Below are 16,713 nucleotides of genomic sequence, written 5' to 3'. Positions count from 1 at the left end.
GTCAGTACCTGCATCAATATTGTCTTATATGATACAAAACACTGTAGATGTTATACGTATTACTAACACTGGACATCAAAAGTGAAAAGATAATGTGAACAAAAAAAATTGATTCATGCATTGATAACGAAGAAGCAACAATATAATTTCTTCATAGTAGCCTAGTGCACTCAATACAATTGCTTTGTGGTAGCCTAGCACTATCATTATAAAATGTTTATTTTATGCTAATTAATTATTTTAACTAATTAGTAACAGTTAATTTTTTGCAGTTATGATTTATTACCGCATCTTTACATTTGTTTACATTTCTCTTGACTGCAAATGGATGTACAATCTATAAGTGTGTGTGCTTAAGTTCTGATAAATTTTATCAGAACTTAAGCACACACACTATTATATATTATAAAAAAATAAAAAAAAAAATCAGCTAACGCCTTTTTATTCCCGTATACGTGGAGTAGGCGAGGCCATTTAGCCCTATCTAACTTTTTGAAGACTGAGTGGGCAGTTCATTCTCCACTGGTACCAATCAGAGATAGATGGCCCAAGGCTATCACTAATGAAGCGGTACTCGGTGAAGAGAGACTGCTCAAATGTGCCGCCATCTCGTGGTCCCTAACCCTAACACAATATATTTAATGTCTGAAATAATGTGGGTTCTACGGTCGATTTTCTTGAGTTTACAGGACGAAAAACCCGAGTTTCCGGGAGGAAAAACCTGCTTGCCCGTGCCAGAGATCGACTAACTCGGGAACCAGTCGAAAAAAGGCTTAGAAAAATTTCCTCTAGTCGCCGACTAGACTCGAAACCAAGTCTTCCTTCGTGCAGCCAAGCGCCGTGGTTGGCAAACGCCACATCCACTGAGCTACACAGGCTCCTATTATATACAGGGTGTTCGGGATAAATTTGACATATTTATAATTAATTATATTTTTCCGTAAGTTACATGTATTAACACACACTTCTCTTCATTTAAAAGTTTGGACCCTTCTTCATTCATATACAAGATGTCAGAAAGGATGGATAGCTGGAACCCACCTGAATCATGGAAGAGAATAACTTGTATCATGATGATTCGTGCCCGCCATCAAAATAAGGATATTACGACTGCTGCCCAATGCTCCCTGAATACAGTAAAAACAATCAGGCATGAACTAGAGACTTGCAATGGTGACTACGAGGATGTAGCAAGAAGAAAGATCCCTAGCAGACGATCTGATTGCGTTCGTACAGCAGAATTCCTCGCAAATCTGCAGGAACAGGTGTTGAAGAACCCTGGCATTGGAATTCGGGCTTTGTTCGTGGAGTTGCTAACTGTAGTCAAGCCCTGGATAACAAGGGTAGCCAATGGTAGGCCGTATGTATGGCAGCAGGATTCGGCCCCTTGCCACACCTCTGGGAAAAGTCAAAAATGGTTGTCTGAAAATTTCTACGACTTCACCAGTCCAAATGTTTGTCCTCCAAACTCCCCAGACCTTAACCCCATGGATTATTTTGTATGGGGCGCAGTTGAAAAAGACACCAATCGCACTTCCAGTAATACAAAAGCCCAGTTAATGGATAAAATTAAAACAGTTTTTGCGGCCCTTCCCAGGGAGACTGTAGCATCAGCTTGTTCGAGGTTCCGAAGCAGAATTGAAGCTGTGATCGATGCTAATGGTGGTTATTTTGAGTAAATCTTGTTGATAGTATTGTAATTAACTCTGCCTGTAATGTTTTTTTGTCAATTCATTAAATTTAATAGATACAAAGAAGATTTTCTTTTTCCTTACGAAACTGTCAAATTTATCCCGAACACCCTGTATATATCAGTGACTCTCTCTCTCTGTAACTTCAAATCCATACTATTGCTGATGACAGTGTTGCAGTAAATCTCCTTCCCATGGTCTGGAAGTGGGCACAATGCTTGTTGTGGTGCCAGTAAAGCTTCTTGTGTATCCCTGGCATTCCACTTCTGTGTTCAGTCCTTATATGCTGGAGAGTGGATGTCCATCTATTTGCTTTATTGTGGGTGGGAGAATGAAAAAGTTTTCATCTTCTTGTTTATCAGGTGCCTTAAAAAGCCCCAACTATATTCAGAAGCCATTGAAACATCAACAGAAATCATCAGAAGCAACAGCAAATACATCCCTTTTCTTAATACTTTATTCAACAGTATTAATATTTGGGAAAATATCACTCTCTTCATCCAGAAAGATTGGTAAGATTTCCAAAATCTGTGAAGAAACTCCATTCAGGAAATATTCTTATTGAAGCAGCATTCAACATTTATTGAGGGAATACCAATTATTGTTACCCTCCCACAAAACTTTAAACTTTTCTAGAGATGAGATATCTCCCATTGAGGAGATCTGCATCGACCTGAAGGACCAAGATTTGACAGCCTTAAGGAGAATTTTCATACATAGGATGGGCATCTGGCTCCCACCAGGAACATCATCCTTACATTCAACACACCAAAACCACCAACATCTGTCAAATTAGGTTATCTCCACTATCTATTAAGGCTCTACATCAAACCCTTTTTCACTGCTTTAAATGTCAGAAGTATGATCATCTGTGCCAAATGTTGGCAATCAAGATCATGAGAACAAAGATTGTAAGAGCAAAACTCCAAAATGCCCTAATTGTGAGGGAACCACCTAGCATACTCTTCTCACATAAACAACCCTGAAAGGCATGAGTATGACTTGCTCACTGTCTTCTACTTAAAGCGAATCAAAGTGAAAAATCAATATGAACTCACTCATGAAGACATGCCAGAAATGGTGCCACTACATGAAAATCCACATATTTAAAAAAAAAAAAAAATGTAGCACTACAGAGGATCAAAGACATGCTTCCAGATCTGTTAATAGATGGCATAGACACACCCATTTCACTGCAAGAAGATAAAACGATTAATATATCTACTCACTAGAAAGAAAGAGAGGCAGTGAGTCCAATTTGAAGTCCAACTTGAATATTTTTTCTGATGAAGAAGAAATGATGCATGTTGGCCATCTGCAATTCCCCAAAAAGGAGTAATCCAAGACTAATGAAAACATAGGAAGCCAGATAATATCATCAAAAAAGAAATAATAAAAAATTTTATGAAGAAATTGTTGTGGATTTTGTCAAAACATCGACAACATCAAGGCTCTCTTGCAGAAATATAAACCAAAATGTGTCTGCCAGCAGGAAACATATCTTAAACTGGTGACAATCTGGCATTATGAATTTTAACCATCATTCATAAGGAGGGAAGGGCCTACTTTCAGAGGAGTCAACATCCTGGTGAACAGCCACACCCACTTATTACAAAAGATGTCTACTTAATACAAACATTGAGACAGTTGTCATCTGGCTCTTAATCCCAGCTCTTATAACTGTATGCTTATCCACCTTTCTCCTTCTGCAGATATCTCTTGGGATGACCTTCATGATGTCATATTGTAGTTACCCTGCCTTACTTTTAATGGAGGATTTAAATGGACACAACACTCTGAGGTAGTGACCAAACAAACATTAGAGGAAGATTTGTTGAGTTTATGCTTAATGACAACAATCTCTCCTTGAACACACAGGAATGAAACCTTCTTCCACATGCCCATCCGAATATCCACTGCTATTTGGCTTAACTGTCTGCTCACCCTCCCTCTTCCTACTGTTCAAGTGGGAAACTGAACAGTAGGAAGTCCCACTTTCTCCACTTAGGCAGAATTTGATTCTATGACGGTTTGCTCATCAGTGATGCAGTGAGCCATCTGAGAGAGTGCTGTATTACACAAGCTCCAACACTGCAGTTCCTAAAATATCTAGTTAGGTTCCATGTTTCCTATTCCATGGTGGAATGATAATTGCACAGCAGCTAGGGTAGCTCAGAAGAAATCGGCAGTATCATACACAGGAACCCCCCCCCCCCCCCCAATAACAGTCATTGCTTGCAAACATGCTTAAGCTGGAGCAAGACACATCCATTATCAGAACTAGAAGGAATCCTTGATCCAGTATACATCTTCTATAACAAGAACAACCAAGAGCAAAGAAGTATGGTATAAATGAAAGGCAGATTACCCCTCCATGCACCATCCTTGAGCATAATGAATACACACTTGCTGACACTCTTATCTCCATGATGTTGACTATGATGTTCTTATTTCCAGGAGTTCTTTGTCTAAAAAAAGTAAAGCAGAAAAACAACAAATTATGTTTTTTTCAGGTGGCACAGAAGATTATAATGGCTGTTTACAAAACAAGAAACGAAAGCTACTTGCCTAAATGACATTAACTGCTCTAGACCACGTGACATCTATTTTCAGATGATCAAGCATCTGTCGCCATCTGCCATGGATCAAATGCTGCATCTCCTGAACAACATTTTGAGAACAAGTTTCTGAATACATGGACAAAATGCTATTCTTATTATTGCCTTCTCTAAGTCAGGGAAGGATTCAAAATCTCCTTCCTAAGTATCATTCAGTTGCACCGATGAACTGCTTGTGCAAGATGTGAAATAAATAGTTAAATCTCATCTGTTACAGTTTCTGGAGAGAAACAACTTTTTTTGTTCCAGAACACAATCTTGCTTCTGCAAATATTGTTTTACGACTGATTATCTAGTCTGGCTGGATGGATCCATTAGAGATTCTGTCTTATAATACAATCACTTAGTATTTCTCTGATATGGAAAAAACATACAGCACTGTTTAGAGATTTGGAATATTGAAAGACCTTCCTACACAGCTTTGATTTCAGAGGGAACTCCATCTTTTTTATCAGACTAAATTTTCCAAGTCCAAATGGAAACTGCACTCTTCCATCTGTGTATGCAAGAAGAGGGATTCCTACGAGGATCAGTGTAATCCTTTTTGAAATCAAGGTCAACTCAGAAACCAAACAACTTTCTTCAGCTATAAGTAATACCCTCTGTGTGATAGACTTGACCACATAGAAAGCATTACTTGCCATTTCTGTTACATCAGGGTCATAGGAAGACTATGTGTATTTTTGCTTCAGATATGGTCTTAACCCTCACCCAGAACTCAGACTAAGACAAACCTTAATCCTAGTTGCTCAGTAAAGGTCAAAATCTGTTTCAGTCATGGTCCCTTTCATAATGCATAGCAACATACACATGTGAGAGGAAGTGTACTTTGCATTATCAAATACTTAGACAAATGATGTGAAGTTAACTGCCTCTATGTACAAGTGGCTAAGTCATGAAGTTCTTCACATGCAAGCTTTGTGTGCTTACACTTAGGTATAAGGACACAAAGCATAAGATGCTTTGGCATCTTATACTTTATGAAAGATTTGGCAAACATTAAAATATTCTTGTATTGGCATGCTTATAATTCTTAATTTAATGTCACAAGTGTCTCTCAAGAATAGAAAGCATAAGATGGGCGATATAATATATCCACCATGACTAGTTAATAATACTCAGATTTCTATTGTTAACACTTTATATTCCCAAAAGTATATTTAATTATACTATTCGGTTAACATATGCCCTTTATTATATCTAAAAATTTAAATATATTTCAACTTTTTATTTATTCTGTTAGGTTTAGAAGAGCTGAATCCTCCTAAATATTTTCAGTTAGATCATCACCATCCTGTTATTACTGTGTCTTCATTTGAAGAAATGTTGAATTCTAAAACAGAAACTGAAGACTCTGCACAAAACCATTCTAGTACTGAACTCTCTGGTCACTCTCAAGGTAGTTCATTTTGTACGTATTCTGAAGAAAGTCAGCAAGACAGCTATTCATAATAATTATATATATATATATATATATATATATATATAAACAAACTGGGCTTGCAGCTCTTTATAATTTGAGCTCATTAGGTTATCAGTAAGTATAATGCTTACAGTGTTTTTGTGTGCAGAGATTATTTTGTACACTATGGAAAGAAAAGCACAATGCTGGCTTGCAGGAAAAAATTAAATTAAGTCTTTTAAAAATGTACAGATTTCTGTAGTTAACCCTTTAAATTAATTCACAGAAATATATTTAATGATACTATTCTGTTAAAATATGCTCTTTGTTATTATAGTTTTTGAAACTCTAAGTAAGCAGGATATTTGTGCTTCCACAAGTCTTTTTAGGCAGTTGGTACACTTATGCATAAAAAAATAAATAATAATAAAAAAAAAAAATTTAGACATTGGGAATTCTCAGGCATTCCTCAACACATGTATATTATTTATTAAATCTGCAGCGTGCAGTCAAATTTGTAGTGTATTTCAATAAAACATTAAACTTGCATGTGTTTTTATTTTATTTTTAGCAGTTGAGAATAACGAATGTAGTAACATTTTGAATTGTTTGTGTTTACTTCGTTTCACTTCTACTATTTTTCTCCTTCTCTTTCAGTATGGAGTATGAAAATATTGAATAATTTCATTGTATACAAACTATGAAGTATAATGTACTAAGTGAGTTTATGGAGTGTTTTTCTTAAACTTGAAAAGCCAAAACATTTTATTAGTTTTTTTTAGTAGTATAGTGATTACTCATTTATTTAGGCATCAGATAACCAGATGATCAGTTTTCCATACCATCAGTTAACTAAGAAATCAATTTCCCAAAGCCTGTGAATAACTCAGTGATCACGGTATACCATTACAGTAAGATCTTTCTGTTCCATGAATTGTTTATTCATGGTAAAGAGTATGAGATCCTGTCTCGCAGATTTCAGTGACTGCTATGAATATTCCTGAGTAGAAAAGAAAGTAGTCTCAGCTGAAGGTTAGTGGTGATTGGGAATATGGTGGCTATCATATTTTTTCTTCTTTACCACAGGTTTACTCTGAAGCAGTCTGTGCCAGTTTTGGAATTTGGCAATTATGTGCTGGTAAATATTCCAGTTTTTATATCACAGCCTAGCGATAAATTATACAGCACAAAAAATAATTACATTTCAGATGGTTCTTAGTCTGTAAACTGAAATGTGGAAACATTTACAAACAATAATTATAATCATCATCAAATTCTTGATATGTACCTTCAAGGGGGGGGGGGTACAGGATATGATAGTACTACATGAAAAAAAATTTACATCATTAATAACTTCCTATCTACAATTTTTCCTCCAAATCAATCTGTTACTTGTCACGACTCCAACATTATCAGACCTTAGATTTCTGTCTTCTGAGGCACTTTTCACTATATCAATCCACCTATATATCTTGGTCTTCCTCTGGGTCTTTTTCCTGCCAACCTGTCAGAGAACACTTGTTTTGCTAATCTTTCCTCTCTCATTCTGTTTAAGTGACCATACCACCTGAGATTAGCTCTGCTAACACATTCCTGGATGCTAACAGTGTCAAGTTCTCTCCTAATATCCTCGTTTTTAATATGATGCTGCCATTAATGCCATCTGTTCATGTCCCTAATCTTTCTCAGCACTCTCATACGTGCAGTTTCTAATCTTTGGTCAAGTGTTTTATTTCTAACCCAGCTCTCAGAACCATAAGTTAACATTGGTTTAAACACTATCTTGTATACAGCTAATTTAATGTTTTGGCTAATTTAGCTCTTATTCCATATAAATTTGTTCAGTTGACTTCCTACCATACCAGCTTTGTTGATTCTGTTGTTTATTTCCATATTTAACTTACCATCTTCACTAAAAATCGTGCCTAAGTGGCTGAAATGTTTTACTTGTTCTATAAGTTCTCCATTCACAATGCAGTTGATATTTTCAATGTTTCTGCCTATTTTCATTGTCTTTGTCTTTTTAATGCTGGCCTTCATACTATATCTATTACAACAGTTATTCAATTTCGTCAGGGAATCTTGCAGATTTATTTTGAAGTATAATATCATCCACATAAAGCAAAGATCTGAGATTAACATATCCAATTCTGATATCATGTTTAATACCACTTTCCTTCAGAATGTGATCCATATAGATAATGAATAACAGAGGGGATAATGTACATCCTTGTCTCACACCAGATTTAACATTAAATCATCTTCCTGTACTTCCTTCAATTCTAACTGCTGACTTACAACTCAAATAAAGACTAAGTATGGCTTGATATAATGCCCCATTGACACCATACAACTGTAGCATTTTGAATAGCTTCTCTCTTGGCACCTTGTCATATGCCTTTTCCATATCTACAAAACTTAAATACAGATCTTTATTATATTCACAAAATTTCTCAACTATTTGGGGTAAAGTTGAAAATCTGATCCTGACAGCCTCTATTTGGCCTGAATCCAGCTTGTTCTTCACCAAGCTTTTATTTCACAGTCCTTCTCAACTGTTTCTCAAGTATATTTGCATATGTCTTACCAGAAAAGGTAAGACATATGCAATACAGACACTCAGTAGAGAAATACCTCTTTAATTCTGACATTCAGTTTTATTTCCATTTTTATACATGGGGACTAAGATCTCTACACCAATCATCTGAAATTTGTCCACTGTAAGACTTTTATACCTCCATACTTGAGCATTTCTGGTCATATATCATCTATTCCAGCTGCCTTTCCACATTTTGTTTTTGATGGCTTTTTCTTCAAATATTGATATTTATTCCTGATTATGCCTGTTAAGGGTTTTTTTTTACCACTGTGCTGTTACTGATTGTTTCATTTAACAATTTTTCGAAGTAATTAGTCCATACATCAAATTGGAGAAAAAGATATCTTTTTCTCCAATTTACATGTCACCTTTATCATCTCTGCTTCCTTTTACAACACACTTTCTTCCATTTCTCACCTTTTTCAACAACCTCTAGAATATCTTACCACCTTCTTGATATTTATTTTCCATGTTCTTACCAAAATCTTCCCATGACTTTTATTTAGCTGGTTTTGCACAGTGTTTATAGTCTTACATTTGTCTCTGTATTCTCTAAGAGCACAAGCTGAATTATATGCGAAGAACTTTTGATATGCTTTCTTCTTTTCTTTCACTCCCTGTTTAACTTCCTGTGTCCACCATGGGGATCTGATTTTGCTATCCTTGCAGACAACCTCACCACATACCACCTCAGCTCAATCAAATCACCCGACTGATATATGTGATTAAAGAAATATTGTTATAAATGTTCTGATTTTCTATTACCTATTTCTCACAAAGAACACTTTGTCTTTGTCATTGTTTACTTAAATCAACTACCTTAACTGTCAGCTGCCACAATTTATTTATTTCTACTGTACCCTATGTTCTCATGTTCTATAGTCTAACAAACTTATTTGTTTTATGACTGTACCTGTTAGACTATGTATTGAGTGCAAGATTATAAGATTTTAAACCAAAGACGAAGCAGATATTGTTAGCATTCTCCACTGATGTTAATCCTTACCTTTAATTAGTTGGGGCTTATTTATTGATCACTTAAACTTTATATTATGCAAGTTTGAAATTTTCAGGATAGTGCATTGACAGAATCAGTCCAGTGTGTTGTCCACAAACTGTTTAATTAAATCAAAAAGGAATATTTACAGTCTGATCCACATCACATATATAAATATACAATTCCATTCCAAATCTTTGTCAACTTCAATTCTTCCTGATTCAGATTTAGTTCTATGTTTCTTCCCTTAAAATTAAATCACAATCTAGAATGTCCTGTTAGTCAAATATACACAAACTGACAATAAAGCATTCCTTGAGTAAGCTTAATTCAATATCAACATACATTATCTTATTGTACCCATAAACAGTCACACTTGATGTGCATTCCGTACCAAGCTTCCCTTCCGCAATAAGGATTGCGGAAGGGAAGCTTGATAAAAACATTATGGATTTAGGCCAAAAAAAAAAAAAAAAAAGCATATGACAGGTGCCAAGAGGAAATCAAGCAATACTTGGTCTTTATTTTAGCTGTAAGTCAGCAGGTAGAATTAAAGGAGGCACAGGAAGATGGTTTGACTTTAAATCAGGTGTGCAAAAAGGGTACATGTTATCTCCACTGTTATTCATTATATACATTTATGTTCATAGAAACTGCATCACATGCATGCAATAAATTATATTGCACAAAAAATGTGTTATAAATTTTATACAAATTAAATTATAATAAGTTTTTGTCAAAAGTTACAAATTTCCTAAGGACATAGTTAAGGAATTAATGTTCAGTGCATACAGAAAACTATGTGTGGAGAGACATTTCAGCATGGAATATGTTCACCCTAAGAGGCAGTGAAGGAAAAGAAGAAAGCATATTGAAAGTTCAAGGGAAATAAGTCAGCTCGTGCTCTTAGAGGATACAGAGAAAAATGTAAGAAAGCACTTTTATATAGCCAGAGCTATATAAAAGTGGTTTATAATGCTCTGGTTTCACTAGAACCCAGGAACCCATACGGCACAATTTGTGGTATGTGCCTGCTTGACACACATAAAGAGAAAGTATACAAGTATACAAAGTAAAGACACAATATATGCTTATGCTCCACAAAGCAGCCAGCACTACAACTGAACTACACATTCATCACACGAAGGGATTAATATCATTCATTCAACATTGCCTATTTAAATGACTCATAATGAACTACTGAATCACTTGGTGTTTAGCATGGCACAATGTTGTGAGAGCTGCATCACCAAGTGATTCAGTAGTTCATTATGAGTCATTTGAAATAGGCAATGTTGAATGAATGATATTAATCCCTTCGTGTCATGAATGTGTAGTTCAGTTGTTGTGCTGGCTGCTGGGTGGAGCATAAGCATATATTTTGTCTTTACTTTGTATAATTGAGCTGTATGGGTTCCTGGGTTCTAGTGAAACCAGAGCTACTTCTATCTACAATTTTCCTCCAAATCAGTCTGTTACTTGTCAAGACTCCAACATTATCACATCTTATATTTCTATCGTCTAAGGCACTTTGTACCGTATCAATCCACCTATACCTTGGTCTTCCTCTGGGTCGTTTTCCTGCCAACTTGGCAGAGAACACTTGTTTTGCTAATCTTTGCTTGCCCATTCTATTTAAGTGACCATACCACCTGAGATTAGCTCTGCTAACGCATTCCTGGATGCTGACAATGTCAAGTTCTTTCCTAATATCTTCATTTTTAATATGATATTGCCATTGATGCCATCTGTTGACGCCTCTAATCTTTCTCAGGACTCTCATATCTGCGGTTTCTAGTCTTTGGTCAAGTGTTTTACTTCTGACCCAGCTCTCAGATCCATAAGTTAAAACTGGTTTGAACACTGTCTTGTATACAGCTAATTTAGTGTTCCGACTAATTTCTCTCTTATTCCATATGAATTTATTCAATTGACTGCCTACCATACCAGCTTTGTTGATTCTGCTGTCTATTTCCATATTTAATTTACCATCTTCACTAAAAATCGTGCCTAAGTAGCAGAAATGTTTTACATGTTCCACAGGTTCCCCATTCACTACACAGTTGACATTTTCAACAATTCTACCTATTTTCATTATCTTCGTCTTTTTAATGCTGACCTTCATACCATATCTATTACAACAGTTATTCAATTTAGTCAGGGAATCTTGCAAACGTAGCAGATTTATTTAGAAGTATAACATCGTCTGCATAAAACAAAGAGCTGACATTAACATCTCCAATTCTGATATCATGTTTAATACCACTTTCTTTAATAATGTGATCCATATAGATAATGAATAACAGAGGGGATAATGTACATCCTTGTCTCACACCAGATTTAACATTAAATCATCTTCCTGTACTTCCTTCAATTCTAACTGCTGACTTACAACTCAAATAAAAACTAAGTATTGCTTGATATAATGCCCCATTGACACCATATAATTGTAGCGTATTGAATAGCTTCTCTCTTCGCACTTTGTCATATGCCTTTTCCAGATCAACAAAACTTAAACACAGATCTTTGTTATATTCCCATGCTTTCTCAACTGTTTGTTGTAAAGTGAAGATCTGATCCTGACAGCCTCTATTTGGCCTGAATTCAGCTTGTTCTTCACCAAGCTGGATTCATATTCCACAATTCTTCTCAACCGATTCTCAAGTATACCATAGATCTTGCCAGGAACACTCAGTAGGGAAATACCTCTGTAATTCTCATATTCAGTTTTATTTCCCTTTTTATATATGTGTACTATTAGAGCTCTACTTCAATCATTGGGAATTCGTCCCTCTGTCCAGGCTTTCTGAATTATGCAGTGCAGTCATTGTAAGACTTTTATACCACCATACTTCAGCATTTCTGGTCGAATATCATCTACTCCTGCTGCCTTTCCACATTTCAAGCCTTTGATGGCTTTTTCTACTTCAAGTATGGATATGTATTCCTGACTGTATGCCTGTTGAGTGTTTTTTACCACTGTGCGCTCACTAGTTTGATTTAGCAATTTTTCGAAGTAATTACTCCATACTTCAAGGATATCTTTTTCTTCTGTTTTTGTGTCACCTTTATCATCTCTAATTCTGTTTACAGCACTATTTCCTCCATTTCTAAGCTTCTTCAACAACCTCCAGAATATCTTACCACTTTCTTGATATTTATTTTCTATATTCTTGCCAAAGTCCTCCCATGACTTTTGTTTAGCTAGTTTTACACAGCGTTTAGCTTTCTTACATTTGTCTCTGTATTCTCTAAGAGCACAAGCTGACTTATTTGCCAAGAACCTTTGAGATGCTTTCTTCTTTTCCTTCACTGATTCTTTAACTTCCTGTGTCCATCATGGAGTTCTGATTTTTCTATCCTTGCAGACAACTTCACCACATGCCTCTCTGGCTGAATCAATCAGGATTTTCTTCAAGGCTTCCTACCGAATCTCCAAGGTTTGGCTTCTGTTCTCAAACTCTTTCATTTTTTCTTCAATAATCTTTGTGTATTTTAGTCTACAGTTCATATCTGAGAGCTGCTCATCTTTTATTCTCTTTAAAACTTTCTTTCATGTTATTCTTTTCAATATGAAATTCAATTTTATCCTACTCGAGACTAAATAGTGATCACTTCCATTTTCAAATCCTCTGTACACTCTGTTGGCCTGCACCAGGGAGAAAACATCCTATCAACAATAACATAGTCAATGAGACTTTTCTTATTCCTTGCCTCTTCTTTCCATGTGAATTTGTGCACATTTTTATGTTGGAACATGGTGTTAGTAATAACCAGTCCATGTCCTCAGCAGCAATCCAACAAGTATTTACCATTATTATTAGCTTTGCTCTTTTCTCCAAATATTCCCAATATATTTTTGTATGTCTGACAATCATTTCCTACTCTGCTATTTAGATCCCCAACAAGGACCAACTTTTCCTTTTACATTGTGTCAGTTGCTTTTTCTAAAGCCTCAAAAAATTCCTCTACTTCTACCTTAGCAGAACCTTCTGTGGGACCATAGGCACAAATAATTCTCATAGTCCAATTCCCCATTCTGATTGCCCACATAATTCTACTTGAGACTGCCTGCTATTCAAGAAGATTAGCCTCATATTTTGTGTTGAATACCATGACTACTGCTTCTTTTCCTTGGTTGTCATTTCCTGAATATAACATTTTGTATTTATTACTCAGAAAGATCTCACCAGTTTTTGTCTTTTTTGTTTCAGTCATCCCTATTATGTCGATCTGGTACTTACCTAATTCTTCAGCTCGCTCCATTTCTTTGCCATTCAGGCATCTTATGTTGATAGTACTGATCTTTAACGCTGATGATGTTGAGTTGGGGTGTGCTTTCAGATTTGTTCCAGTAGCTAACTTTTCGCTGTTCGGCCTGGTTCCCTGGTGAAAACAACGGGGGCCTTTTTTAACCGGGCGATGCCTTAGCTGGCATGAAATTTTGTCATGTTGTACCATCATTTTCTATATTGGTTTAAGCCAATAAGAATACAAATTGGTTGGCTAAATCCCAAATTGCCAGCCCATCCTCGTTTGTTCAGTATCCAGGTAGATATCCAACAGGGTGCATCACAAGAAGGTGAGGATTGGACGTTAGGTCAGAAGCCCTGTTCGATTCTCCGCATTCCTTTAAAGGCTATGTGGAGGTCTCCTCTCAGTTATACAGCTTTGACCCTTAAGCACCCCTGTTTCAAAATATACCAGTAACAAATAATTCAAAGCTTCTATATTTGTGTGGTTCATGAACTAAAAAATGAAATAGGTTACATGTGAATCAGTAATCTAGTTACAAGAATTGTATGCATGAGTAACTTTTGGCTCCCCAAAAACTTAACTACTACGTACTGTTGACCGGAAGCCTTACCGATAATATAGACAGTTGATTAATGCATATTTTGTATGGCATGTATGTATTATATACTATATTCTTAAAAGAAAGCAAGCTGGAGAAAAGAAAATGTCATTAAAGAAAATTATAAGGATGTGAAAATACATTCACAGTACTGTACTGTATTTATTGTCCTCTCGGTTGCCTAGTGGCTTTCTGCTTCGTAACCATATGCCTGAGAGAGTGGAGTGTCCTGGGTTCGATTCCTGCCGCCGACGTGAGGAGCTTAAGGCTCTTCCTCAGCCATTGCCAAGTTAGCCGGTCTTGGGCATGGACAGCAGGGTCCCCCCCCCCCCTCCAGTTTATCTGGGGGTTTTCATCCTGCAAGCAGTCAACCCGGCCCTGTGAACACAAACACGGATCTACAGCCATAAATATCTAATCCCCCCCCCCCAGGAGGGGGCTCAACTTGCTCCAATAGGGACTGGGGAGAAAAGGGAGGAAACTCCATATGAATAAATAAATAAATAAATAAAACTGTATTTTATTTATTGATACCATAAGTTTACATCATCTGTTTACAAGATGAATTGTGTATCTATCAATATCTGCATCAGTATTGTCTTGTATGATACAAAACACTGTAGATGTTATATATATTACTAATGTTAGACATCAAAAATGAAAAGATAATGTGGGACAAGAAATTATTTCATATTTATTTACAGTATTACGATTCATGCATTGATAATGAAGCAGCAGCAATATAATTTCTTTATAGTAGTCTAGTGCAATTGATACAATTACTTTGCGGTAGCCTAGCCTATACAGTAATGATTGAATCATTATAAAATTTTTATTTTATTCTAATTAGTTAATTTAACTAATTTTAAATTAATTTTTAATTGACTTAAGGAATGCACAATATACAATAGAATATAAATTAAATTAAACTTTAATATATATTTCCAATATTTTGGCAACGTGACGTTGCCGAAATATTGGAAATTCCATTTTCAAAGGAACTTACATTAAAGACAAGTGCATGCTGGCACTACATACAGTAAATGAGGATGAAGCAGGAAGCTATCATTTCTCCTAAAAGTCCTGATGGTGCCCCCTAGCGGGCTATGTAGGTATTCTTGACCATTGGGCTGAAGGTCTCATGATGTATGTCTCCCAAATTTGGGGCAGTCTCATGTAACCAAATTTGTTGAGGTTTGCCATGTTTCTTAGGTCTGAGGCTGATTCCATGAAAAGTCTTTCAAACTTTAACTTGCTACAGTGTATTATTGTGGCTTTCTTCTACCATATGCTGTGGCGTGTATCCAGAGCATGGTCTGCAAGACCAGAGTGGCTATACTGGTGAAACCGGATGTTGTCCTTGTGTTCTGAAATTCTAATTTTAAGTTAATTTTATGCAGTTATGATTTAATACTGTATCTTTAAATTTGTTTACATTTCTCTTGACTGTGAATGGCCATCTATGATCTATAATTGCTTGTGTCGAGTTTTGTGTTAGTTTTGATAAATTCTAACTTTTTATAATAGACTTACATATACTTTATGGTAGTAAATGATAAAATAGACTAGTATCTACATATATTTTATGCATTCGTGACATACCTAACTATTTCTTAATTATTTCAATATTTCTAAGCAACTTGGTTCACTTGCAAGTTTTTTCAAATTGTCGCAAATCTCCAAAATATTTTCCAATATAATATATTTATTAAAAAAAAAAACACGAATATAAATGGACCCATCCACTTCAAACCTGTATTCTTCAAGGGTCAACTGTGTGTATGGTGTGTATGTACGTATGATTTTGTTCATTTTGGATTAATTTGTATCAAGTGCATGGTTTTGGTTTCAGTTTACTATTTTAGGTTTTGGTTTTAGTTTACTATTTTGGTTGAGTACTGCATGTTTTTACAGTTTCTGCGATGTTTCTTAATAGTGTTTTGCATTTTTAATAATGTAAACAAGTTGACATTAATAGTCATTCCGAAAATGTTCCGACGATGGTCAGTCGACTGAAACGGTCCACACCCCGTTAACTCTCTCCCCCTGCCCCAGTTCCCCCATAAGTAAACCCTTCCCCTTCTCTCCTCCCCCCCCATATATGCACCCCTAAACACAATAGTATATATATATATATATATATATATATATTATTAACACAAAACCTGGGTTTCCAAATTTATTTTTCCTGCATCAACCCCCCCCCCCCTTGTTATAAACAACCTTCAGCAGGATCATGAAATTGGAAGACATCCTAGTATTCAAACAAGGTGTGTACAAAATTTTTCCACCTCATTTATTCTGCTATAATTGCCTTCTATACCCACCCATAATGCCCTAAAATATATATACCCCTTTTTTGAGTAATAATAGCCAATGTATTTAAAATAAGGGACACTCCTAAACAAAAACAAGCTATAAATAGCCGTAATTATAATAATAGTGTTTTATTCATTTTGTAAAGCTATAAAATGAATACATCTCCAAGAAGGCATTCAAAAATATACAGTTTCTCAGCACATATTCATCACCCAAAAACAAATTGCCAATA

At 35.7% G+C, this 16,713-nt stretch overlaps 1 protein-coding gene across 4 annotated transcripts in view; it reads left to right on the top strand.

Moving 5' to 3' along the window:
* Nucleotides 1–6,260, top strand: part of Pask (PAS domain containing serine/threonine kinase) — a 401,386-nt gene extending 395,126 nt beyond the window's left edge. For all 4 annotated transcript variants that reach the window (XM_090411081.1, XM_090411082.1, XM_090411083.1 and 1 more), the window contains one exon: nucleotides 5,553–6,260. In XM_090411081.1, coding sequence (XP_090267207.1) covers nucleotides 5,553–5,761 — 209 coding nt within the window. In that variant the 3' untranslated portion in view covers nucleotides 5,762–6,260. The remainder of the gene's footprint in view (nucleotides 1–5,552) is intronic.
* The last annotated feature ends 10,453 nt before the right edge of the window (nucleotides 6,261–16,713 follow it).

The sequence above is a fragment of the Typopeltis vanoorti genome, chromosome 21, assembly GCF_054136105.1.
Source record: "Typopeltis vanoorti isolate ZY-2024b chromosome 21, IOZ_Tvanoo_1.0, whole genome shotgun sequence".
Taxonomy (NCBI): domain Eukaryota; kingdom Metazoa; phylum Arthropoda; class Arachnida; order Uropygi; family Thelyphonidae; genus Typopeltis; species Typopeltis vanoorti.
This window is presented reverse-complemented; position numbering and strand designations above follow the sequence as displayed.